This window comes from Peromyscus eremicus, chromosome 14 (genome assembly GCF_949786415.1).
Source record: "Peromyscus eremicus chromosome 14, PerEre_H2_v1, whole genome shotgun sequence".
NCBI lineage: Eukaryota > Metazoa > Chordata > Mammalia > Rodentia > Cricetidae > Peromyscus > Peromyscus eremicus.
This window is the reverse complement of record NC_081430.1, coordinates 78500766-78525229: the sequence shown is the minus strand read 5'-3', so window position 1 is coordinate 78525229 and position 24464 is coordinate 78500766. Positions and strand designations below refer to the sequence as shown.

General features: G+C 52.0%; 1 protein-coding gene and 1 long non-coding RNA gene across 2 annotated transcripts in view; one reads left to right on the top strand and one right to left on the bottom strand.

The window, feature by feature from the left end:
- Galnt16 (polypeptide N-acetylgalactosaminyltransferase 16) overlaps window positions 1–21369 on the bottom strand; it is an 86295-nt gene extending 64926 nt beyond the window's left edge. Inside the window, exon 1 of the mRNA XM_059279610.1 lies at window positions 21043–21369. Within this exon, the coding sequence (XP_059135593.1) occupies window positions 21043–21219 (177 nt within the window). The 5' untranslated portion in view covers window positions 21220–21369. The remainder of the gene's footprint in view (window positions 1–21042) is intronic.
- Window positions 2048–3932, top strand: LOC131924342 (uncharacterized). The gene is made up of 2 exons (XR_009382860.1): window positions 2048–2172; window positions 2322–3932. It is a non-coding gene; the product is annotated as an uncharacterized LOC131924342 (long non-coding RNA).
- Window positions 21370–24464: the final 3095 nt, after the last annotated feature.

Genomic DNA, 24464 nt, shown 5'->3' with positions numbered 1-24464 from the left:
TTTCATAACGTATTACATTTTCAAAGATCTCCACAAAGGCCCAAGTACAGAAACAATTCAAACGTCTACAAACCAGTGAATGAAAAACAATGTGTCGGGGTGAGAGAAGGCTCATGGGTAATATGCTTGCCACACAAGCATGAAGACTGGAGTTCAGATCTCCAGAAACCAGGTAAAATCCTGGAGGGCCCAGAAGACGGGAAGGCTGCGTGTAATCACAACATGCAGGACACACAGACAGAGAACCCTCGGAGCGAGCCATCCAGCTAAGGAGCTGAAATGGTGAAACCTTCGTTCAGCAAAAGGCTCTGCCTCTACATACAAGGTGGACAGTGATTGAGAAAGACACCTGGTTATCAACTTCAAGCCTCCACACGCATGTGCACACACATGCACTCACACCTATGTATGTGCCACACACATACACAAAGGAAAGGAAAACAGTATGCGCTGTATCCACACAATGGAATTCATCCGCTGGAAGGAACAGAGCACAGAGGCTGAGGCTGAGGCCGGAGGATAGAGTTTGAGGCCAGCTTGAGCTACATATCGAGTATTGAGACCCTGGTGTTGTCTGTTTGTTTGTTTGTTTGTTTGTTTGTTTGTTTGTTTGAAAGTGGGTTGGAGAGATGGCTCAGCAGTTGAGAGCAACAGCTGCATTTTCAGAGGGCCCAGGTTCAATTCCCAGCACCCCCACGATGGCTCACATCCATAACACAGCTCCAGGGGATCCAGCACCTTCTACTGGCCTCCGTTGGCAGCAAGTGTGCACATGGTGTACAGGCTAGACACCTATACTCATAAAACAAACATAAATCTTTTCTAAGTGCAGAAATGGGATCAGGATCTCAAGGCCAGCCTCAGCTACAAGGCCAGTTGAAGGCCATCCTAGGCCACATGATCCCCTGTGTCAAACAACAACATAGGAACTAACTAGTAGCAGAGACAGTATGGATGAACTGTCCAACCTTACGGGGACAAGAAGGCAAGCAGAAAAGCCCACGGTGTAGGTGTCCATTAATGGAAGCCCTCCAGAAGCCATCTAGAGACAGTGCATGAGTGGCTGCCTAGGCTGGGAAGTGACAGTGAGTGGGGAGGGGAGGGCTTCTTCTGCTGGACATGTTCCATTACAGTGATGGATGGATACCTGTAAATTTCGTGAAAGTCATTAAATTGGGCCAAAGCATGGCGGTATACCCCTGGGATCCCAGGTGGGACACTGGAGCAGGGGCATCACAAATTGGACTTCAAGGAAGACAGTGTCTCAGAAAACACAAAGGCTAGTTAGGTGGTTCAGAGGATGAAGACTCTTCCCATGCAAGCCTGACATTCAATTCCCAGAACCCACATGGTGGAAAGAAAGAAGGGACTTCCACAAGAGACCTGTACCCCAATTAATAAACAAATACGAGGAATGAAAAAAGCAAGGTCACTGGATGGTAGGTATGAGAGAGGGTGGGAACTTCATGATGTAAATTACACCTCAGTAAAACAGGCCTGTTTTCTTGCGTGTATGGTGTGCTTGAATGTATATGTTTTGAAGGGGGTGACCATAGAAGGGGCACACATGTGTGGGGATGCGTGTTTGTGCCTGGGGTTGATGCCAGGTGTCTTCCTCGGTGACTCTGCACCTTATTCACAGAGGCAAAGTCTCTCATTGTAGTTCTTGTGCTGGTGTGCCAAGAGTTTAACCACGGAGGCATTTTCCCAGCCCTTGGTGGGGGGTTCATTTTGCTTGATTTGTATTTTTTATTTTTTGGTGTGTGTGTGTGTGTGTGTGTGTGTGTGTGTGTGTGTGTGAGAGAGAGAGAGAGAGAGAGAGAGACAGACAGACAGACAGACAGACAGACAGACAGACAGGGGGGGCGGAGATTCACTTTGATGTCCAGGATGGGGTTGAACTCATGACAATCCTCCTGCTTCAGCCTTTGGTGTGCTGGCATTATAGGCATGAGCTAAGCAGTTTGGGGGGCTGGGTTTTGTTGTTGTTGTTTGTTTGTTTTGGTAACGGAATCGGGCTTCTAAGAGATGACAATGGTTAAGAACATAAGCCGTGCTCTTGGACTCAATGGGTTAAAATGCCATCTCTCCTTGTGTAGCTGGACAAGCTACACCTCCCAACGGCCCCATCCTAGAGTGTCCTGCTGATAATCAGTGCTTATCCTAATGCAGGTACTGTTTCAGGTACTTTACATATGATAGCCCCGTTAAGCCTCCCAAATCTCTTTACAGAGAGGTTAGAAGACTACCCCCAACCCCAGTCATACAAGTCACCCAGGTAGCATTTACCTCCTAGTGACATCTGACATTACATAATGCAGGCTGCTGAGAACTGAATGAATTCTCACCAAGTGCTGACACTCTCATCGCGCCCGCCCCGTGTGCGGGACTGGGAGAAGAAAGCCACTATTAATGGAGTCACATGGCTTCGGTTTGTCTGATTGTATTTGAAGTGTTCGGGGAGAAAAAAAGACAAGCCCACTTTAGAAACAGTATGAAAGAAACGTGCTCAATTCCACCGGGCAGCTGTAATGAATCCCTTTCTTCTGTGGGCCAGACGTTGAAGGATGGGATTGTACATCGGAGTCAACACAGTTCCTAGTGGACCTGCTTCTCTGGCAGGCAGGCGGGAAGGGAGGGGGCTGAGGATGTGGAGTCCAGGTTCCTCCAGCTGTTTGACCATCACATCAGTGAAAACACACCTGCCTCCTGCTGAGACTCAGATTCCTCCTTGGAAAACTGGAAAACAAACAAACCCGGAAAAAAACAAACAACTCGGTTGCCGGTCGCCGGTGTCCTGAGGATTACACGTGGTGACTGGCACAGACCCGGCATAGGTTTATTGGACACACTCAGGGCCCAATAAATGGGCGGTAACCTCCAACTCATTCTTCCTTCTTTCACTGAGGAAACAGGGCACTTCAGAGGGAGATGACCGATTCTCTGCAATGAGAAAGGATTGCCTAACAGGCCCTCTTGTCATGACCTGCAGGGGCCATGCAGGACCATCTCTCACTGTTCCCAGGAGGCATCTACCAGCCTCCCCTCAGGGTGGCCTGCGAACATGGGCCAGGAGTAGCTGCCCATCTCCCTTGGCCAAGAAGATGAGGCATTCAGGAGTTTAGGATAAGAAAGGTTACTATGTATAGGACCCATCATTCTCCATCTCCCCAGAGGGGAGCCAGAGAGGGTAGGCCTGGGAGGGAGGCTCAGGGTTAGGTAGAAAGAAATACCTGCTGTTGGCCATAGATAAGGGCACGGAGGGAGCCTGCCTGGTGTCTTCAGGAATGGGGATGAATCTATTGGCAATCAGGGGTTCCCCTCCAGCAGGCCCCTGGATGGCACTCCTACCCGCTGCCCTGCCCTCACCAGCCCTGGTCTCTTCTTCCAGGAGGAACAGAGCCTAACAGGGCAGTACCCTAATGCAGGGGACCTGCTTTTATCTTGACTCAGGACAAGTCCCAAAGGGAAAAGAAGAGATCTCGAGCACAGCAGCTAAGAGCACTAACTCAGAAATAAGACAACTTGAGTGGGGTGTCCCAGCTCTGCCTCATACCAGCTGTGTGAGCCCAGGGCGGGTTATTTAACCTGTCGGTTCTGCAGGACCTACCCCACAGAGGTGTGGGAGAAGAAAATGAGATCCTGTGTATGAAATGCTTATTCATGCCTGGGTACAGTGAACCTTCTGTAAATCACAGCTACTACCCAACTAGCGTTTTGTGAGGCAGAGACAAAGCCATCTACAGGTGGCCTTTCCCACTTGCAGTTATTATCTTGAGGCACAAATCCAGGGGCATGCCCAGCAGGGATATCTGAACCCCATCCAGGTCAGCAGAGTCTATGAGGTCATGCCCAGAATACCTTCAACAGGAAGGACATGGCTCCTTCAGCTTTTGCAGCCCGGGATGGTTTATAAAGCAACTTGATGTGCATATTTCAATGTGAGCTCTTGATTGACCAGCCTGCATGCATTGCCACAATACCCACTTCACAGATGAAGAAAGGAAGTGTGGGGGGTAGCTAGTGAAGAAAAAGGGTATCCGACTCCTGCCCCACATGACCTCGAGCCTTCCTGGCAAGCGTGAGGCTGGCCCTGCCTAGCACACACACTCTCCTCCTAAGCTTCCTGCTTGGTGATAGGCAAGTGAGGAGCCCTGCAGCCTGGCATGTGTCTAACCAAGATCAGAACAGTTGGGCAGGCCCCAGTCTCACCGGGTGATGTCTACATAGCTGGTTTTCTTGGGTCACCCAGCATAGATACACAGAAAGGTCAGAGTTGAGACCCCACAGCAAGCTTTGTTTTTTTGTTTTTTGTTGTTTTTTTTTTTTTGTTTTTTTCGAGACAGGGTTTCTCTGTGTAGCTTTGGAGCCTGTCCTGGAACTCACCCTGTAGTCCAGGCTGACCTCAAACTCACAGAGCTCCGCCTGCCTCTGCCTCCCCAGTGCTGGGATCAAAGGCGTCCGCCACCACCGCCCGGCCACAGCAAGCTTTGGAGGCCAACCTCCAATGTTCCTGTACTGAGCTAGGGATGTGGACCTATTGGTAGAGTGTTTACCTACCATGCACCAAGCCCTGGGTTCACTCCCCAGTACCAAATATAAATGTATATTTATGCATGGTGTGCACAGCTGTAGTCTGGAGGCAGGAGGATCAGAAGTTCCAGGTCATCCTTAGCTACATAGAGAGTTCAAGGCCAGCCTGTGCTACATGAAATCCTATCTAAAAAAAAACAAAAACAAAAACAACAACAACAACAACAACAAAACATCCTACATAAAATTTGAAAGACCAGTAAAAAGATAACCACAATATCCCAGGCACCATGGGTGTGTTTCAGGGAGTTTATGGGTCCCAGATGCTGGGGGGGCTTTCTTGGGTGACATTAACTTCCTCTAACACTGTTGAATTGTCACCTGTCAAAGGACCTGAGTGGACAGCTGGGTGTTTAACTCTCTCCAATGAGGGCTGAAATTGCATTTTCAGTCTGGTGATTTTGAGACCATTACCATTCAGGCTGAGGCTTTGCTGTGAGCTCAGGGCTGCAATATTCAGGAAGTTCCTCAAACTAGATTGAGTGGCTGAAGCTGCCTTTTCCTTCTTTCCTTCTGTTTTTTTTTTTAGATTTATTTTATATTTCAAATTATTTATCTATTTATTTGTTTGTTTGTTTATTGATTGATGTGTTTGGCTGTTGTGTACCATGTGTGTGCAGTGCCTGTGGAGGCCAGAAGGGGGCGTCAGATCCTCTGGAACTGGAGTTACAGACAGTTGTGAGCCTTCATATGGATGGTGGGAGTTGAACCTAGATTCTCCAGAACAGCCGGTGCTCCTGACCACTGAACCATCTCTCCAGCCCCTAGAAGCTCCTTTTCATGGAGTCAGTCACTCCCCAGCAACCATCCTGGGTCAGTTTCTGCCATCTTTTGATTTGCCTCTCAACAATGCCAGATGGTTCTAGAGCCCATCCCTCAGAGCGGGTCCAGTGGAGGGCAGCGGGGACTCCAGTATGTGGATCCTTTCCCTCCCCTCCTTCCTATCTGCTGCAGAGTAATGAGAGGCATGGCGAGAGCCGAAGGGTCCCTCTCCTGGGAGTGCAGAATTCAGGGAAGGCAACTGCCTCCCAGGAGCTCGCCTGGAGAGGTGCGGGTCAAAGTGCAAACTCCGGGTGTCTCCAAACGGCAGAGGAAGGTGCCCACACGGGATTCGCTCCTTTCACCATACGGATCTCGGGGACCAAACTCAGGCGGTCAGCCTGGGCAGCAGCTGCCTTTACCACCTTGATCATCTAGCCGGCCTCAAGACAGGATCGCATGTAGCCAGGGGTGGCCTCAAGCTCACGATGTCGCTGAGGATGACCTCGGACTCATGGTCCTTCTGCCCCCATCTTGTGGGTGCTGGGATTACAGATGTGTGCCATCACATCTGGCTTCCAACTGTTACACATTAGATCCCCGATAGGTCAACACAATGTGTTCATATTCAGTCAGTTAATAAGAATAACTGGGAGCAACTGAACCTGAGGGCAGGGAGGCCTCAGAGCCACCCATCCCCTGTGCTGGGAGCACTGGCTTTCTGACAGCTGTCCCCAAAGACAACCACACCAGGAAAGTAGGGACAGGAGTTGGCCACCACTGTGGAAGCCAGAAGGTACCTCTGGCCACTTCTTCCTGCCGAAAGGCAAACACAGGACAGCATGCCCTGGTTTGAGGTGTGGTCCTTCATTCTCTAAGTACTGACACGCCCACACTCAGACCCGCTGAGGTTTTAAAAACCCATGCCAGGGAGACCGAGTATTAAGCCCTCTGTGGAGTTCTGGTTGGTCAAAGTCTACTGGTACCTTCTGGTCCATGGGGATGTGAGGGCGGAGGGCTCTTGAATCTACTTATCTCAGAGTAATTGCAGATGTGAACTAGCCATGTCTGGACCGTGCTCCCGGGCATGGCTAGGTGCTCACTCCATGCGAAAGGAATGAAGGGCCACACCACCAGTCAGCCCTGGGGAACACACTGTGCTGGGGTTCCTGGCAGGAAGGCCATGTTCCTCATGGGGGCAGGCACAGCATAGCCACAGACATGAGGGTGGCCAGCGTCCCCACTAAAGTTCACCTACCACCAATTGCGTCAGAGGTTTCTCTGTAGCGGGGGCCAGGCCTGCTCCAAATGATTCTGGTTCATCTTAACGCAGAGCAAATGTCCTGTGGCTTTCAGAAGCAGCACTGTGTGGCTCTGCTTCTTCCTGGGGATCGGGGATGGTTGGCTGCACTGGTCCACGAGGGTGGAGGGAGCAGAAACGGAGAACAGGGTCAGGATGGCTGTGGGTACACAGGGAATTTCGCTGGGGAGGGAGGGAATCTCCATGTTGCCGAGCTTTTGGAAAAAGCTACCAGGCCAGGATAGACTGCAACCTCTGACCAGCCAGCAATGCCTTCCAACAGCAGTGTGTAGTGGAGAGACTAGGAGCATGAAGCCCAGAGGCTGGATTCAGAACTCCTCTCCTAAGGGAGCTGTGTTCCTTCAAACAATGGCTACTCCTTCCTGAGGTTCCCGCCCCGTCCATCTGGCCACCAGGCAGCCATCTAAGCTGTTCCCTCCTCCTGCTGGGTCCTGCTAGAGAGCAGTGGGCAGGACTCTTGGGGGCAGAGGCAACCCCACAATCAGTGCACCCCTGACCAGGCAGTTCACTGATTCTAGAAAACATTTTCACTTCCGAGAGCCAGGCTTCTAGGAAGGCTTCCGAAGACTTCAGGGAGAACTCAGAACCCCTGGTGCTGGTGGGGCTTTCTCTGAGAACTCAGAATGTCACGAAATGCCCAGATCTGACAGCATGGAAGCTTCCTACAGGACTGGTCTCTGGTTAGCATTTCTTAACTCAGAAGCAGCTTCGTCATTTCCAAGCTGTAGTTTCACCTCAGGCTGGAACATAAGCTCAATGTGACCCAAGAGAATGACATATGGTGGCAGGGAAGGCGAGCTCTGTGTTGGCCTGCTGCCTGGCAGATTGCTGTTTGCCCTTGGGCAGGTCACTTAACCTCTCTGATCCAGTTTTCCTGCCAACAAAATGAGAGGTTGAAAAGAATTCCTGTTTGCGTATTTCTTATGTATTCTTAGTATTATTAGATACAAGAAAGAAAAAGAAAAAAAATTCTGAGCTCATGAAAAGTAAGGAATAGGTGCCCTTCTCCCTCCAGAGGAGGAGCCCAGCCTCCCTGAGCAGTTGTGATGGCCAGACTAGATTTCTAGCTCCGCCATTGGGGAGCACCCTCCCCTTGGTCCTAGGCACTTGATGAAAGGATGCTTACCCAGCAGTCGGAGGAGAGATCCTTCCCCCACACGGAAGCCCAGGAACCACCCATCTTCACACCCAGCCAGGCAGACAACAGGCCTGTGGCCTCTGCCCTTGAGGAGCCCACGGGGACTTCACTTCTGGGACTCCTGCCACAGAAAGGCCAGCGATGCCAATGTGACTGAACAAAAGGAGCCCCATGAGAACACAGGAGGCACAGGGACAATCACAGATCCCTTCTACAAGACCTGATGGGAGGTGGGGACTTAGGGAGGCCAGGAGCTGTGAGTGACACGTATGTTCTAGAAGCTCAATTATTTCTCGACTCTCCCTGGGTTTTGACAGGAGTTAGGTCCCAGCTAGCCAGATGCCTGGCATTCTGCAGAGCGTAGGGCACAAGTATTCTGCACTCTGGGCTGAAAAAAATGGCAAACTGTGGTGAGATTCTGGCCAGACCTCCTGTTCACCCTCTTTTCTTCCTTTCTTTTTTGTTTTGTTTTGTTTGATTGGTTGTTTTTTGTTTTGTTTTTTGAGACAGGGTTTCTCTGTGAAGTGTTTTCTGTCCTAGAACTCACTCTGTAGACCAGGCTGGCCTAGAATTAATAGAGATCCTCCTGCCTCTGCCTCTCAAGTGCTGGGATTAAAGACATGTACCATCACTGCCCAGCTCACACTCCTTTTCTTTATCTATAAATCATTATTACAAGTGTGTGTGTGTGTGTGTGTGTGTGTGTGTGTGTGTGTGAGATGGTATATAAAGGGATGTGTGTATGTGTGTGTGATGGTATATGAAGGTGTGTGTGTGTGTGATGGTATATGAAGTGATGTGTGTGTGTGTGTGTGATGGTATATGAAGGTGTGTGTGTGTGTGTGTGTGTGTGTGATGGTATATGAAGTGATGTGTGTGTGTGTGTGTGATGGTATATGAAGTGATGTGTGTGTGTGTGTGTGATGGTATATGAAGTGATGTGTGTGTGTGTGTGTGTGATGGTATATGAAGGGGTGTGTGTGTGTGTGTGTGTGATGGTATATGAAGGGGTGTGTGTGTGTGTGTGTGTGTGTGTGTGTGTGTGTGTGTGTGGCACAGGAAAGTGAAAAGCCCTGCCTGCCCCTTTCAGTGGTCACAACTACCATTGGCAATCTTGCAGCGAGTGGGAGAGGTTCTGCGACATTCTCAGCCTCTGATCAAGGGGAGGAGAGAGTGGGGAGACTTGACACGGTCCTGGGGAAAGCCTGACCCTTTCATGTAGCCTGCACAGCTGGAAGTAAAGGGACTCTGGCCTTGAGATTGGTTTCTGGGTTCGAGTCTTAATCTGCCCAGACCAACTATGGGAACTTGGGAAAATTATTTATTTATTATTTATTATCAGTGACCGGCTCCTAAGAGGGAGGGCCAGGGGGTCAGAAAATAAAGAGATAGGAAAGCTTAACATCATGTGGGGAGGTGTGTTTGTTTGTTTTTGTTTGTTTATTGGGACAGTGTCTCCCAGATCTCAGGCTGGCCTTGAACTCACTACAGATCTGAGGATGACCTTGAACTTCTCACCCTCAGGCTTCTACCTCCCAAGCTGGGACTGCTGTCATGTACCACCCCGGAACACCGTGGTCAAAAGCTCATCTTACTGCCATGTAGAGCTGGTTCCTTGGTTTTCCCACTGCACGGTATCCCAGCCTGAGTGGAGGCCTGATCCTTTTTGTGTAGAACTTTCTGGGCTTTAAGGAACACAGCGACTTTCTCTGGCCACCGTCAGAGGCTGGACATTTGAAGAGGTTGAGCCAGCAACAGGGGGACTCTTGCCATTTCACATCCTTACAGTCCATAAGACCTGCCAACCTACCCAGTCCTTCTACCACCCCCCAGCCTGAGCACCTGCTAAGATCACCTCTTCTTCACCCCGTTCCTTCATTTGTGCCATGAATTACTTCCCTGTACCCATCCTGACTTCAACAGACAGGGCTCCCTTTCCCCTGTGAGTTGTGACATCACAGGGCAGCCATCATGACATGTAGGTGTCTCCACAGGCCTGATGCAGGAGACTCTGGATCTAGACTCTGTTATCTCTGACTCAGGCTCCTTATCTGAGAAATGGGGACAGTGACGCACAGCTCACAGGCCTGCTGTGAGGGTTGAAAGGGATGTGGCAGGTGTATACTGGCAGTCAAAGTGCTCTGTCCTTGTCCTTCCTCATCTATTCTCAGACCAGCTGCTCCCAGTGACCTCCCAACACTCCAGCACTGACCCACAAGCCAAGGGAGAGGCCCACTAACGAACAATGATTGTCTGAAGCCTTTGAGTCTGGGCGAGATTCGTGAGGTAACATTAGATAATGAATATACGAGTTAACAGATTACAACCACTTATGATCACTAACAGCTCGTACAGAAGCGCTCAGAGCCCCTCTGCCAGGCTGCATCTTCGTCAGAGCCCTAAGAAAGTCCCAAATGTTCTTACGTCCACGGCAACCTGCTCTCAAGGAAATAAGAGGGGAGAGAGAGAGGAAAATGGAGCACCCTTTTCTTGCTACATCTTGCAGGTTCCTGCCTACCATGGTCTTCTGGCCACGTCCTGATGACCGAGTTCAAGTCACAGAACCCATGGTGGGAGGAGAGAACCAACTCCCAAAAGTTGTCCTTTGGCCATCATGTCTACTGCGGCAATCACATATAGGACCCCTACCCCCACCCCCCACATACATAATAATAATGATAAATAAAATAGATACATTGGTCAGTGCATTAAAGCATATCCAGTCTGTAAAGTGGAGACGAATCACTCAGCAAAGACCACATAACACTGACCTAGTTCCTGCAAGGCCCGCCTGTTCGACAGTCCCTTTTCAGACACAGCCAATCAATCCCTTTCCCATCAGGCTTGGATTGGGCTTCAGAGTCCTCAGCACAGTGCTCCAGCCACCACATTCCACAGGACAAAGAGGCAACACCAAAAGCGGCAGACTGGGCAAGTGAAAGGCTTCCCCCTCCACTGCTCCCGACCCTCCTCCCAAACCCATGTTCATCACAGTGAGAACTTAGAAGACATGGAAAGGAAATACTGATTTTAATGATGGTATGAGGACGAAGGCCCGTGCTGAGAGGAGCACGCTCTTCCCTCGACGCACCTCCTTCCTTGGACAACCTCCTAGCACCTGAGAGTGTCGTGAACCTATGCAGGCCCCAGAACTTTCCAGTGGAAACAGGACAGAAGCCACACATGCAATTCAAACTTCTCTAGTAGCCAATTTAAAAAGGAACAGGTGAAATTAGTTTTAATAGTAGGCGGGGGCTGGGGACTCAGCTCATGATAGAGCATGTGCTTGGCATGCATAAAGCCTTGGGCTCAGTCCCAGGAATTTGGCACTGAGACGCCAGATTCCTAAGATATATACATATATCTTAGTCCCAAAGCTCCAAGCAGTATCATTTCAATACAGAAAAAAAAAAAAAATTAGTGAGGTTATTTGAATTTCTTTTTTTGATGCTGTTTTTGAAATCCAATATATATTTTTATAGTATGTTTCAATTTAGATACTGAGATTTCACTAGAAATAGCCTGTCTTGAGAATTCATAAAAAGTTACAGTTAAAAATGTAGATTCCACATATAGATATTCTTTTAAACAGTCCCAAAAGTTTTCCAACAACTGAAATCAGTATCTGTTTTAAAGTTTAAATCAATAAAAATTAAATAAAACGAAAGATTCGGTTTCTCAGTTGCAGTAGCCACATTCTAAGTGCCCAGGAGACACAAGTGCCAGGTGATCTTCGAGGACCATGCAAGCATGGGTGTGTGGGTCTGGCGAAGGCAGTTCTGCTCACCTCCACAGAGATGCCAGCCTTGCTCCCGACCTTGTAAACATTCTCAGAACCTTGGGTTGGCTCCCCTACTACTCTTGTCCAGCCTGTTGGCCCCATCCTGTTGCCCCAGCTCTATCTAGACCATTGCTTGGCCCACCTACTTGCCCATGTTGGCTTCCGGTTCCCTCCAGCTCCCTACACTAAATCCCCAAACAGTCCCACCCCCAACCTCACTCTGAACCCCAGCCCAGGTCCCTGTTCAGGTGCGGTTCAGGGACTCTGCTTAATCTGTGTTATTCAAGACATGCTGTATCCTGCTAAACGAAAAAGGGAAAATGGGCAATCTTGGAGTGCACCCAGGAATGCGCCATCATCCCCAGACTTCTAGTGTTCTGGGGGAAAGCCCTGGCGATTTTCACGTCCTCATGAGGTGGTACCAAGATGCCATCTGCGTTCTCCCCGGAAATTCCTTACAGCTCATTGTTCTGCAATACCCTCCAGGACCGTGAGGTCTTGGCCCCGTCTTTTGGTTGCTTCTTTATCTACTGTCTTGGGTTGGTGAACAGTTCGGATGTTGCCCTTCGTCCTAACCACTTCACTCCTCCAAGCCACCAAAACCACAACAGACGTCACTTCGATCACATGTTCTCTCTCCACGAACCTCAGATTGAGCTCTATCTCAACCCCTGGGATACTGCCCCAAAGCCCTGCCCCCATAACCCAATCCCAGAAAGAGATGTCGCGGGAAGGAAATAAAGACGGCTCCACACAAAGAAGCAGGTCCCAGATGCGAACAACAACAAAAACCTGTCCACACACAAACCCCAGCTCCCCATCCCCGTCCCCAGAGCTGACTGACTTGGCAGGTCCCCTCCGGCAGTGGCACCTGCAGGCCAGAGCTTCAGAACTACTTTGGAATGAAGGGCCCTGAGACATCAGCAGCTCTCTCCAGCTTCATTAAAAAAGCAGGGAGCCAGAACTGCAGGGGAAAAGTAGAGATAACATTGAACTCTTGGGAAGCAGTGTCTGAAAGGTAATGTTTGACTGTCACTGGTCTGCAACTGACCTGTGTGACCTGAGCCCAAAAGTAAGGCCTTGCAGCCAGCCCGGGACACACAAAGCCCATCATCCATCACATAAGCATCGGGGAAGCCAGCTGAACCCGAAGGGATGCAGCAGCCCCTGCATCCCTTCCTCACTGAAAACAGCTGAGCGGGATCCTCTGTCCTGCTGGCCTTGGGTGGCCCTGAACAAGTGCTACCTCTCCATCTGGGGACAGCCTCAGCCCTCAGAGGCTCTGGCAAAAGAAAGGGGAGAGAATCCCGAGGTCCCTCATTGCCAGAAAACCAATTTCAGAGTCTCAGCTGTACCTGAGGAGAATACCACCAACCAAACACGGAGACAAAGCAGGGCTTGATGAGACACTCTCCAGCCCACACAAAGCACTCTCTAGAGACAGGCCTCCCATCCGGCCCCACTCCAGTACTTCAACAAGGACCCCTTTCTCCTGCACCATTTACAGGCACCAGCACCCTCCCTTCCCCCTCACGAGTCCCACACCACACATATCACACACACACACACACACACACACACACACACACACACACACACAAAGACAAAACCCATGAGACCACAGGACCCAGGTCACATCACACACAAACACGTGCGTGTAGAATGAGCTTGAAACATATGCCCCCCCACACACCCACACACTGTATGTAAGTATTTCACTAATCCCACATTCTAAGGACAAAGTGTTCCAAGCCACAGAACATTAAGAAACAACACTTACAAATAGATTTGATCATCTTGCTGGAAAATGATTCTGAAATGAGTGACACAGTTCCCTGACTTGCCAAGCCGGCACACGGAATATAATTTGTCACTTCCTGGCGACTCGGAGATGTATCTCTGAGCCTGTCTTTACCAGGGCCCTTAAAGCCTAAGGATCTGGTCTCCACTTCTGACTGTTTACTTCTTCGCTCTGGCTGCCCTAGCCAAGGACGCCAAGGATGGGGCTTGCACTCAGCTGTCTCTCCCTAGATGTCCGCATGGCGTAGTCTCTTTCTGTTCAGGCCTCTGCTCAAATCCCAGCTTACCAGAGAGACCCTTCCTGGCCCCCATCCACCCAATTTTCTGCCCTCTTCCATTGCATTCCAATTTCATTTTCTCGTATTTCCTGCCGCCCTGTCCATATGTTTATTGTCTGCACCATCCCCAGGACCCAAGCTCCTGGAAAGCAGAGACTACACCTTTTTTGTTGTTGTTTTTTTAATGCTTGTAACAGTCCTGGCACACAGTACGCGCACTGTAAACAACTCTCAAGACAGTAAAGAAGTGATGCACTCTTTGGTGTTTTGACCAGCCAGTGCGGTCAACAGCAGTCACTCCTATTTCTGGTTGGCCCTTGGCTGTCTGTCACCTGTCACTCTTCAGTATGTCTGCAGCTCCCAGGGATTCCGTTATCTTTGCTGATCTGCTGTATGTGTAACCACGGAAAAGCTGAAGGTTGCCAAGAGATGACCAACCTGCTCAGCAACGAAAACTCATTTTTCTAAACAATGTTTCTTCCCAGGCTGTGGCCTGAGGGCAATCACACGCAGGTCTTCTGCTCTGGGTTCAGGTCTTTGTAGCTTCCTTCTGGGTTGTAAATTGTTGAAAGGTCTAACTAAGCCCACTGGGGACATTTCTACAAGCACACCCTTGCCCATCCCAAATGCACTCAGACACCTTCAGCAGAAGAAGCCACATGGCTCCCCGCCAGTCAGCGGGAGAGTTTGTTCCTTATGGAGATGTCAAAGTTTCCAGCACTTCAGTAGACTGGCTTTGGTACGCCTGGCCCTCTGGCCTTATTTTTTCCTGAATTTAGTAAGAGGAGGCCTTGAGCCCAGGGGAAGGTCTCCCTTATCTTTGCAGTCTGAGCTGGGAGGGATGGCTGAGATCCTGGCCTAGAGAGTTGGGACGACTCACCTTGAGCATACAAGCCCCTCGGCTGCAGGGCTAGGCTTTACAGTGGTCCCCCGGACATCCATTCACATCCTCTCTACACCTGCACCCCATGCACCACCTTCCCAAACACCAGCCTCAGTTTCTCCTGGGCCAGCTCCTCTATAGGGCCATCAAGGAGCCCGGGGGAGCCCAGGATGGCTGGTCTCACAACTCTGAGCACATGAGCGGTGACAGAGTTGCTTTTGACTTTCGGGGAGTCACGCTGCAGCTCTAGAGCAAGAGGAGGCTTTCCCTGGAACTGACTTACTTCCACGCCAGCCACATGTTGCCCAAAGAAGCCTTATGTATAGCATAAAAAAAATACCCAAGGTTCTTCTGTTTGTCCCCTTACCCAAAGTACCCCCAATCTCCTGATCATTCCTGGTTCAAGATGTTCAGCAAAGTTCTTTGGGTGGCCCTGAATCTCTGGCCAGACTACCCATGGGTGTGGCTGAAACCTGGAAGGTAAGGGCACAGGCCATCCTGAGCCTGTGTCCTGCAGCCTCTTCCCTAAACCAGCAGTTGTGGGGGTGTGGTGTGGTGTGGTGTGGTGTTGCCAGTCTGCATTGCCCTGGAAAGTAAAGTCCAAGACCCTGGTAGAAAGAACCAGCAATGTGTCAGGAAGCAGGTGTGGGGGTGCCTGAAACTGCCAGGCAAAAACACCAAAGGAGGCACTAGTTAGTTGTCTGGAGCTGGACACTTGCTGAAGTCCCACCCCCTGGCTATTCAGCCGAGCCGGGGACCCTGCATGCCCCCCCCCCCCCCCCCCCCCCCGGCTGCTCTGGAGTCACCGAGGGGGAGGGGCGCACAGCAGCTGGAGGGTCCTTGATTCACCCCCCTCCTCCCAGCCCCAGCCTGCCAGGCCAGCCCTGCTTCTCAGGGCGCCAGGTCTCCTGCTGTGCAATAATTGGACCCTATTTCATGACAGTGAGTCTTTTTTTCTCCCCTACCTGCTGCTACTGGAAGCATTTATCTGCTGACTTGGGCCTGTGGAGAGACACCCTGGTGGGCCTTGAACTATGTAGGCTGGTTCGGCCGGAAAGCCTTACCTTCTGCTGCAAAGAAATGTCTCTCCCTGCAACTGCACCACCCACTGGCCCGGTCTAGTCCCTGGACCCCAGTCTCCAAAGGAAGGTGGTTCTAGAGCCACCTCCGGGTGGTAAGGAGACAAACAACTCGGCAGCAGAACTGGACCTCACAGTGGCCACTGGGCATCCATTCACAACCGCGTGCTTGTGGGCATGTGCACACACACACACACACACACACACACACACACACCATCCCACACGCCCACCTTTTCAATAGCCTCTGTTTGCATCCTGGGTCTGTCTTTCTGCCAGTCTATCAAAGAGCCCAAACCCAGTGAAGCTCAAACCTCTTATATATAGTAGGAAAGAACACTGTGCCTGCAATCCCAGCCCTTGGGGAGACTGAGACAGGAGGATTTCTGCGAATTCCAGGCCAGCCAAGGCTACAAAATAAGAACCTGTCTCAAAAATAAAATAAAATGGCCAAGTGTCTGCATAACCTTCTGAATACTTTATATTATACCTGGTTTCTCTTTTAGGATTTTATTTTTAACTATGTGTATCTGTGTGTGTCTGAGTGTGGGTTTGTGCAATTTGAGTGTCGTGCCCATGGAGGCCAGAAGAGGTCTATGGATCTGGAGCGGGAGTTACAAGCCATCAAACCTGGTTCCTCTGGAAGAGCAGTACATGCTCCTAACTGCTGGGCCATGCTCCAGGTCTGGATTCTTACACGGTGATTACAATGTAAATGTGGGTAGTCCTTCTAGAGTATCATTTATAAAATGACAAGGGGCGAAGCCTGTACATGCTCAAGACAGATACAATTCCTCCTCCCTCCCCACCCCCGGCCCCCCAGTATTTTGACTTGTGATGGTGAATGCACGGATGTAGATCTGAAGAGATGGGAGGTGGGGAAGTCAACCAGGATCTTGCGAGGGAAAAGCCAGCTCAGCCGATCTAGAGTCTTACACATCTCTAGCGCACTCACCCGACATGTCATGGATAAGCCTGAGTTTACTCATGTGTTAACTGCACATAATGTTGGCACCTCGCTCACGAGGCTGTTGAGGGTGAGAATTTGGAGCTAAAGCTTGGGAAGCACTTGTTCAGTGTCAAAAGTATCAAATGCATGTAGCTATCAATGTAACACAGAGCAGGCAGCTATCACACAGGCTGGACGAAGTGGCCTGAATCAGTTGTCAGAACAGGCGCAGCACAGGATGAGACTGTCCAGTGCAAGCCTGGTGTCTAAGTGAATCGAATTTGGTGCCCTGGGGGTCATGAATTGACCTCACATGAAAGCTTGTTGTCCCTGCTCGTTTCTGGAAGGCTTGGGTCTCGGTCTGTCCATCCTCCCGTGACTTTGTTCTGCTGCTCATGGGAAGGTGCTCTGGGTTCCCTGAAGAAGTAGGCGGGGCATAAATCTCCAATCTTCTAACTGTAATGAACTGCTCAGCTACAGGCTCCCCTCTGACCTCAGGGTGGTTTCTTCCATTACAGCATGACAGTTCCCTGGGCAGCTGAGGCAGTCTTGCCACTCAATGTCCCCTCCAGGTCCACCTTAAATGGCATTTTTTTTTTTCTACCTCAGAGCTTCCTCTGCTTGATGAACTGACAAATATAACCACCACAGAAGGAAGCCAACTCCCTCGGGCCTCCCAGCACCTGGTGGGGAATCACCGGCTGGTGGGGGCTGCTGTTACGGCACAGAAATAATGGGGTTGCTGGGGGAATGAGCAGCATCCTAAGATGCATCCTGTGCCCTTGGGCCTCTGGCATCCCGTGAGAGCTCTCTCCAGCCATGGCTGCCTCTGAGCTATCCCCACATTCCACAGCCCAGGGAATAGAACCCATGGACACTTTACATCTGAACATGCTAGAAAAGGGAATTGTGGGTATTAGTGGCTTCCTCTCCCTAACCTCTTTCTCACATATAGCACCTAGACAAATGAAATACAAAATCATTTTCTATCATTTAGGCAAATCATATTCCCACAGCTCCAAAATGTACACGCATTATAAATAAAATACAAATCCATTCAGCTCTCGTTGGGTCTCAGTTCTCAGCAAATAGCACCAGAAAAGCCGCCATCGGTATCCCCTTCTGCTAGTGAATGGAGTTCCCTGAAAGATCTAAAGGCAGCCTCTGCCAGTGTAGACCAGCGCAGATTCAAGGGGATGTTTCCAAATACGCCGCCGCCTTGCCCAGCCCGGCAGTGACCAGCCTTGCCACGCGGTAAAGCTACCAGAGGGATGGAGTCACCTTCTCCCTTGAATCTCAGCTTCCACAACCAAATCTTCACATCTGTGACACACAGGCTGAGCGCAAGACAGACTATGGGAGACTCAGGGCCTCTCTGAGAAACTCGACCATAAGGTTGCCATACCGACATCCCACAAGGCCAAGCAAGCTCTCCAAGGTCCAGAAGCAACTTGGCTGGCTTTGAACAGGCCAGACGACAGGGTGAAGGCAGACCTGCCTCCAGGCCCAGACTCTCACACAGACCCTCCCTGTCCAGTTTCAGCTCTCTGGCTCCCGGGGGAGTGGTGATGATGTCTGTCTGAATTTGCTCAGCCTCTGACAACAGGGCTGGCCACCTCATTCTCGAAGAATCTGAAATTATGGCCCAACTCAACAAAGAGATGTTTGGAAATGGCCGACAGCAAGTAGTTATCAAAACTTCTAGAGAGCAATCAAATCTTCAGCGGCACCTGCCCCCTTTTAAGTTGAGCAAAGGGTCCACCTCCCGAAGATGCTCAAGCATGTGTTGCCTTGCCTTTCTACCTCGGTCAGGTTGGAGCTGTGGATAAGTAATGCAGAGGTCTGAAGCTGGAGCCGTTCACTGCTCCTGGTGAGCAAAAATCCTGTTGCACTCCTTTATCAAAGAGGTACTTATTAAGACTTGCTGTGTGTATCAATGTGGGAATGCAAAAGGCATCCAGCATGGTCCCTGCGTGTGCAGCTTGTATTAGGCTGAGAAGCACATGGAAGTGAATTACTCAACATAGGAATACAATGCAAGACATTCTCGGGGGCAACCTGCAGTCAGCCCGATGCTGGCAGAAGAGACATCCCAGGCTAAAGCCTAAGAATAGAGAGTGCTCTGGCTGTGTTCCCAAGTAGCAAGAGAAGGTTCTGCCACTCAGCTCCCCGGGAGTTCCACTCTTGACTTTTTGTCCTGTACCTTCACTCGCCCGCTCCCAGGTAGCCCCCTAATTCCCCTGCACACTTTACCCTGAGCTCCCAGTCTCGGCCCCTTACCAGCAACAAGTCATCTGGAGGAATGAGGGGCAGGGAAGTGTTCCCTAGTGCCCCGCCCCCCATAACTTCTAAATCTCATCCCTCAACATGTGTGCTGGATCCCAATGGTGTCCCCCAACATACGCACGTCCCATTCTGGGACTCTCAGCTGAGAGGCACAGGAGACGGGGGTGTCCCAGCCAAAGTCGGGGTTCAGGATTCTGCATCAGGGGCTACAGAAGGTTCTGTGTGGTCTCCGCTCTCTTCTCCCGCCTCCCAACCCTTAGCCTCCTCCTCTTCTAAATGACAGCCACCTCCTGACAGGTCATCAGAGAAAGGGATGGGGAATCTGACCAGCCTGCCTCACCCCTATCTTGCTGGCCTTAGGCTGAGACCAGGGCTGAAGTCACCCAGGACTAAGAATAGGCCGCTGCCGAGACTCACAATGTGGGAACTCACTGGAGTCTCGAGACAGCAATGTTTTTGTTGTTCCCGTTCCAAGCTGCCAGTCCACACGGATCTCAGGGCCCTAGCGTGTACAGGTTTTGTTGTTTTTTTTTGTTTTGTTTTGTTTTTTTGTTTTCCCATTCTGTCCAAACAGTGGCAGGTGCTTTGGAAGCCATGTCCTAGGTACCAGACAAGGGGACCTCCTAAGTACTGTTTGCAGAAATGCACCACAACTTGGAATCCAGGTTAACACACAAACCTTAGGACCTAAGGTCTCTTCCCACTAGACCCAGAAAGTGATCCCATCTGTAAGTTTTTGCTTCCTTTTTGTTGTTGTTGTTGTTTTGTTTTTGTTTGGCTTTCCAAGGCAGGGTTTCTCTGTGCAGCCCTGGCTGTCCTGGAACTCACACTTGTAGACCAGGCTGGCCTCGAACTCACAGATTCGCTTGCCTCTGTCTCCCAAGTGCTGGGATTAAAGGCTCAGTCCACCACCACCTGGCTTACTTTTTCGGTCTGGTGATGTGAGAGCATCTGTGGCAGGATGGGACTGTGGAAGGGTATCTACAGAACCATCCTCATATTCTTGGATTTCACTTAAAATACCTTGTATTCTACTGGGTACAGGTATCAGTACTCCTGACCTTGCGCCTCCCGGCTCCTGTCTGCTCTTCCCCCAAGTTCAGATCTTCCCGGGTCAGAATCGCACCCTCCCCTACTCTCCTACTCCCTCACAGTTCTTTGCTCTTCCTTCTGGTCCTGGTCGCACCAAGCTGCCCCGGCCCAGCAGTGTGTCCCAAGAGGTCACCTGCCCCCATAGGAAGAACACTCCCTTCCCAGCGGTCTCACGACGAGTCCCAGTCTCTTTCCTCAACAGGTGCTGGGCCTGGTCACACAAAGCCATCACCAGTCGACCAGGTGGAAGCGAAGACAGGAACGCCCCCTGCAGGCTCCTCAAGCCCCCATGGGGGTCTACGGTGCAGCTAAGTCCTCCCCCCACTCCCTTCTCCTGCTCTGCCGGGGCTCCTGGAGTGCTACACCGCTTTTGTTTTCCCGGCTCGCTCAGACGTCAGGAGGGTGATCTCATGAGAGGGAACTGCCCAGCCCAGGCGCAGACACTGTCCGCTTCTTCTGCAGACCCTAGTGTCGGGGGGAGCACCTACGGGACAAGCCTTCTCCCGGTCCCCGGGAAGCCAGAAAACACCTCTGGGGAAGAGTGGAGTCAATGCCGAAGAAACGGATCCAAGTTGATCTGGGATGAGGAGGCGCTAAGCCAAGGGCAGCGCTCAGCGACCCTTCCCTACCCACGCCGCCACCCGGCGTCCTTTACCCCAGAGGCTGGAGACCGGGTGCGCACCGCCACCTACGCGCTCTGCTCCCACCACCCGCTCGCTGCACTCCAGGGCCCGCCGCCTTCTGGGGATGGCAAGGCGCCCGCAGCCCCTCGGTCCCCAGCCCCGGCGGCGCGGGGCCGCGAGAGCCGCCACGTTCCCAATCGCGCGCGCACGCCGGGCCCACCAAACTTGCAGCACTTTCTCCCTGCCCCCACACGCTGTCACCCTCCCTGCGTCCAAGCACCCTGGCCCCTCCGGGCCGGCACAGGTTGCCATAACAACGGGCAGGAATTCTTGAACATATACAAAGCCTGAACGGTTCTCGGGGCACGCAGCCCCCGGCCGGGCCCCGCGTCCTGGGCTAACAGCGCGGGGGCAGAACGCGAGCCGCCCGCCGCTCACCGGGTACGCAGAGCGTACTCACAATGAGCGGGATGGTGCGGTCCTCCCGGAGCTGCTCCGGTCTCCCGCCGGCCCTCTGCGCGCCGCGGCCGCCCGAGGATGCTGCATGGGCTCGGTTGTCCTGCCATAAGTAGTAGAAAGTGCCCAGGATCCAGGCTACGGTCAGGATGGCGATGGCATTGGCTCGGATCTTCCTCATGGTGGGCGGACGGGCGCCCCGCGTGGGGCCCGGGGCCGGCGTGCTCTCAGAGCCGAGGCGGGGGCGCTCACTGCCCCAACTGTTTGTTATCGCTCGCGCCGGGCTGCTCAGTCCTGCAGAGCAGAAAAAGGAGAGAGGTGGTGGTGGTGATGGTGGGGGTGATAGGAAGAGACAGGAGCGCGGAGCGATCCTCACGGTCCTAATGCCCTTCAGCCCCGAGCGCGCGCGGCCCCGGGCGCCCATTCATTCGCGCGCCTAGCGGGCTCCGCGCTCCAGACGCCGCGGGCGGCCCGGGCCACCGCGCACTGGCTGAAGAGCGCGCCCGCTGGGAAGTAGCTCCGGCCTTCCTCCCGCACCCGGGGCCTCGGCTAGACAGACGCCCGGGCGGAATGGCGACGGGCCAGAGTCGGTCTCGGATCTCAACGCTCAGCTACCCCCACTACGGTCCGCTGCCCCCGCGCGGCCCTGGTCTGTCTCTCCACCTCCACCCACCCCACCGCTGAACGGCCCTGAGTCACCGGCGAAGATGCGCGACCCCTGGCCTTGGCCCGCGTCGCGTAGCTGCAGTTCCGGGCGGCGCTGTGAACTGCGCTCTGGCGTGGGGTTCAAGGTGTGTTCAACGAGTCCTTCGAAGGGGGCAAGGCTGGCGGGGAGGCAGAGTCCTCACTCTGCACCGGAATCCTCGGCAACCCAAGATTCCCAGCCGCCACGGTGGCCCGAGGCGGAGGGTGGTGGAAGCTGATGCGCTCGACACTCGCCGAGAGCGAGGTGAAGCTGCGCTGCCACACAGCCAATGCAAGTGCAAGGATGCAATCACTGGACATCTTTCACTAGCCCGAGGCTCCTAGCTTTCTCGTAGCTCCCTTCCACCCCGGCTTTAGTGTTCCCTGAAGAATCCTGAGGCATCATCACCATACCGTTAGAATGAAGAGAGGCCACAGAGGCCAGGCCAAAGGGCTAGATTCATGTCTAAAAGCCTTCTGACACTTTTCCGACGAAGTGCAAAATAAAGTGAGAGACAGGACAGACATCATTGAGATTCTGATTCTGCGGAGGCCCTGGAGTGGGTGAGAGGTGAGAAGCAGGTGTGAATAATTCCGGCTCCAGGCAGAAGACAGGGCTGGCTAGGGCCTGTCAGGCATAGGAAGACACTCAATGAATAGCTGTGAGGCACCCAAGTAGGCACCGCAGAAGAAGCAGCAATTTATTGCAAGGCGGTCTTTCGTAAGGAACTATAGAAATGATTCCCGAAAGTATAGGCTTGCGAAGTGGTCTTTAGGAAGGCTTCTCAGAGAAGGTGGGTATATCTGGGGGGTGGAAGGGAACTCCTAAGGCAGAGAGGAGTGAGGAGAGGGCAAGAACAGCCAAGGCCCGGAGGATAGTACTTCATGTGGAAAGGGAGAGCGTCCTGGATACCTGGTGTGGGTTAAGACTGGCCAGACTGGGCAGGTCCGGATTCTGGGGGGGGGGGGGTCTTGAATGCCAGAATGGGCAGGGTCGTACTTTTTGGATGATGTTGGATATGTTGGTTCTTCGGAAAACCCAAGACGGACAGGCTTGCAAATGAAGTCATCTGGGGGATGAGGCAAATAGTGAGATCACAGCATGTCCTGCCTCCCACATCAGCGTCAGCACCACCGGTAGACACAAGCGAAATGAGATGGTGTTTCTCTGTATTTCCAGCACTTGGCACTGAACCCTAACAGAAGCTTGCTATATGTCGACTGAAGTGAAGGAAATCCCAGGGTTTTCTTTAGGAAAACCCAGGATCATTATAGCAATAGTGATACTTGGCCTTAGGGAAATGTCCAAAAGCAGGGCCAGGCACGGAACCCGCCTATGACCCAGGTAGATGTAGAAGAATCAAGAGTTTGATTTTAGCCTTAGCTGCATAGTGAGTTTGAAGCTGTGGGACCTTGTCTTGAGGGGAGGTCTCAAAATGGCCCAGTCAGCAATGTGACCCTCAGTAAAGACCATGTAACAGAGGAGCCACAAGAAAGAGCAGGGGGTCTGAGGCAGGGGCAGTGTGGTAGTAACCAACAAGAGAGGCAATGGGTCAGCCTTGTTCTCCTGGGATTCCTGCAGGGAGTGTTTAGTCATACCGTGTGGGGGCCAGGGTGCACCGGAATCTCTAGTTGCTTTTAATTCTGAGAGTTTGGGGAAAGAGGGCAGCTCATGGTGAAAGGCTCCCAACTCACCCCTATGTGTAGGAGTTGGAGCTGGGCCAGGTCAGACTGGCATCAGGTTAGTGAGGTTCTGATGGCACCAGAGGGACACTTTATGAGGAGTTGCCAGCGGTGGTGGCGCACACCTTTAGTCCCAACGCTCAGAAGGCAGAGGCAGGTGGATTTCTGTGAGTTCAAGGCCAACCTGATCTACAGAGTGAGTTTCTGGAGAGTCAAGGCTACATAGACAAACCCTGTCTCAAAAACAAAACGGAGCAAAACACTAGGAAGAGGAGCTGGAATTGGACGGAGTTTCTGTCGGTCTTAGCACTTACTCCTCAGGACCTCAGAACTCAGGGGCCAAAACTGTCACCTCTTCCATCCCTAGGAGAAGCCTCTCCACCACCACCGGCTCCACCACACAGGAGCACTGCAGTGTGGTCTCGCTAGCACAACCTCAGGTGGGCACTTCCCTGAGCACGGAAGTGATGATCCCACTTGACAGAAAGTTGACTCATATCCCCTTCAGCCACGGGCACTCTGGACAGGCAGGGGACTAGGAGCTGCCACCTCAGATACAGCTTCTAATCTTCCAGGTTCAAATCCCGAATGGCCCAGAACTGAGCCTAGCTTAGCTCTCCTTGGGATTTCCTTGCTGATGTTAGGAGTAGGTCCTAGCAGAAGCATAGAGTTAAAGTCGCCCTGAGAGACCTGCACACTCCTCACAGTCCTGGAATTCTGAAAACACCAAGAGTTCTCATGATGCCCAGAGGTGATCTGAGGCTTCCGGGTGGAAGTCCTCCATATATGCTCTGCAGAGCTCCCACACTCTGAGCTCATCACCACACTAGCAGATGAGGACACTCAGCCCTCAGGAGGCCTGCAAGTGCCCGTATCCAGAGACCAGTGGAGAGCTGCTTGTGCAGGGACCTCACTTCCACCCCCAGCCTGTTTCCTCCTGGGTAAAGGGAGGGACATGGAGAGACGGGGTCCTGTGTCACTTCTGCAGATCCATTTCCAGCTTCTAGTACCTTAGGCATCTTCCGCCATTTGGCATTCCCTCAGACACAGTTCACCTCT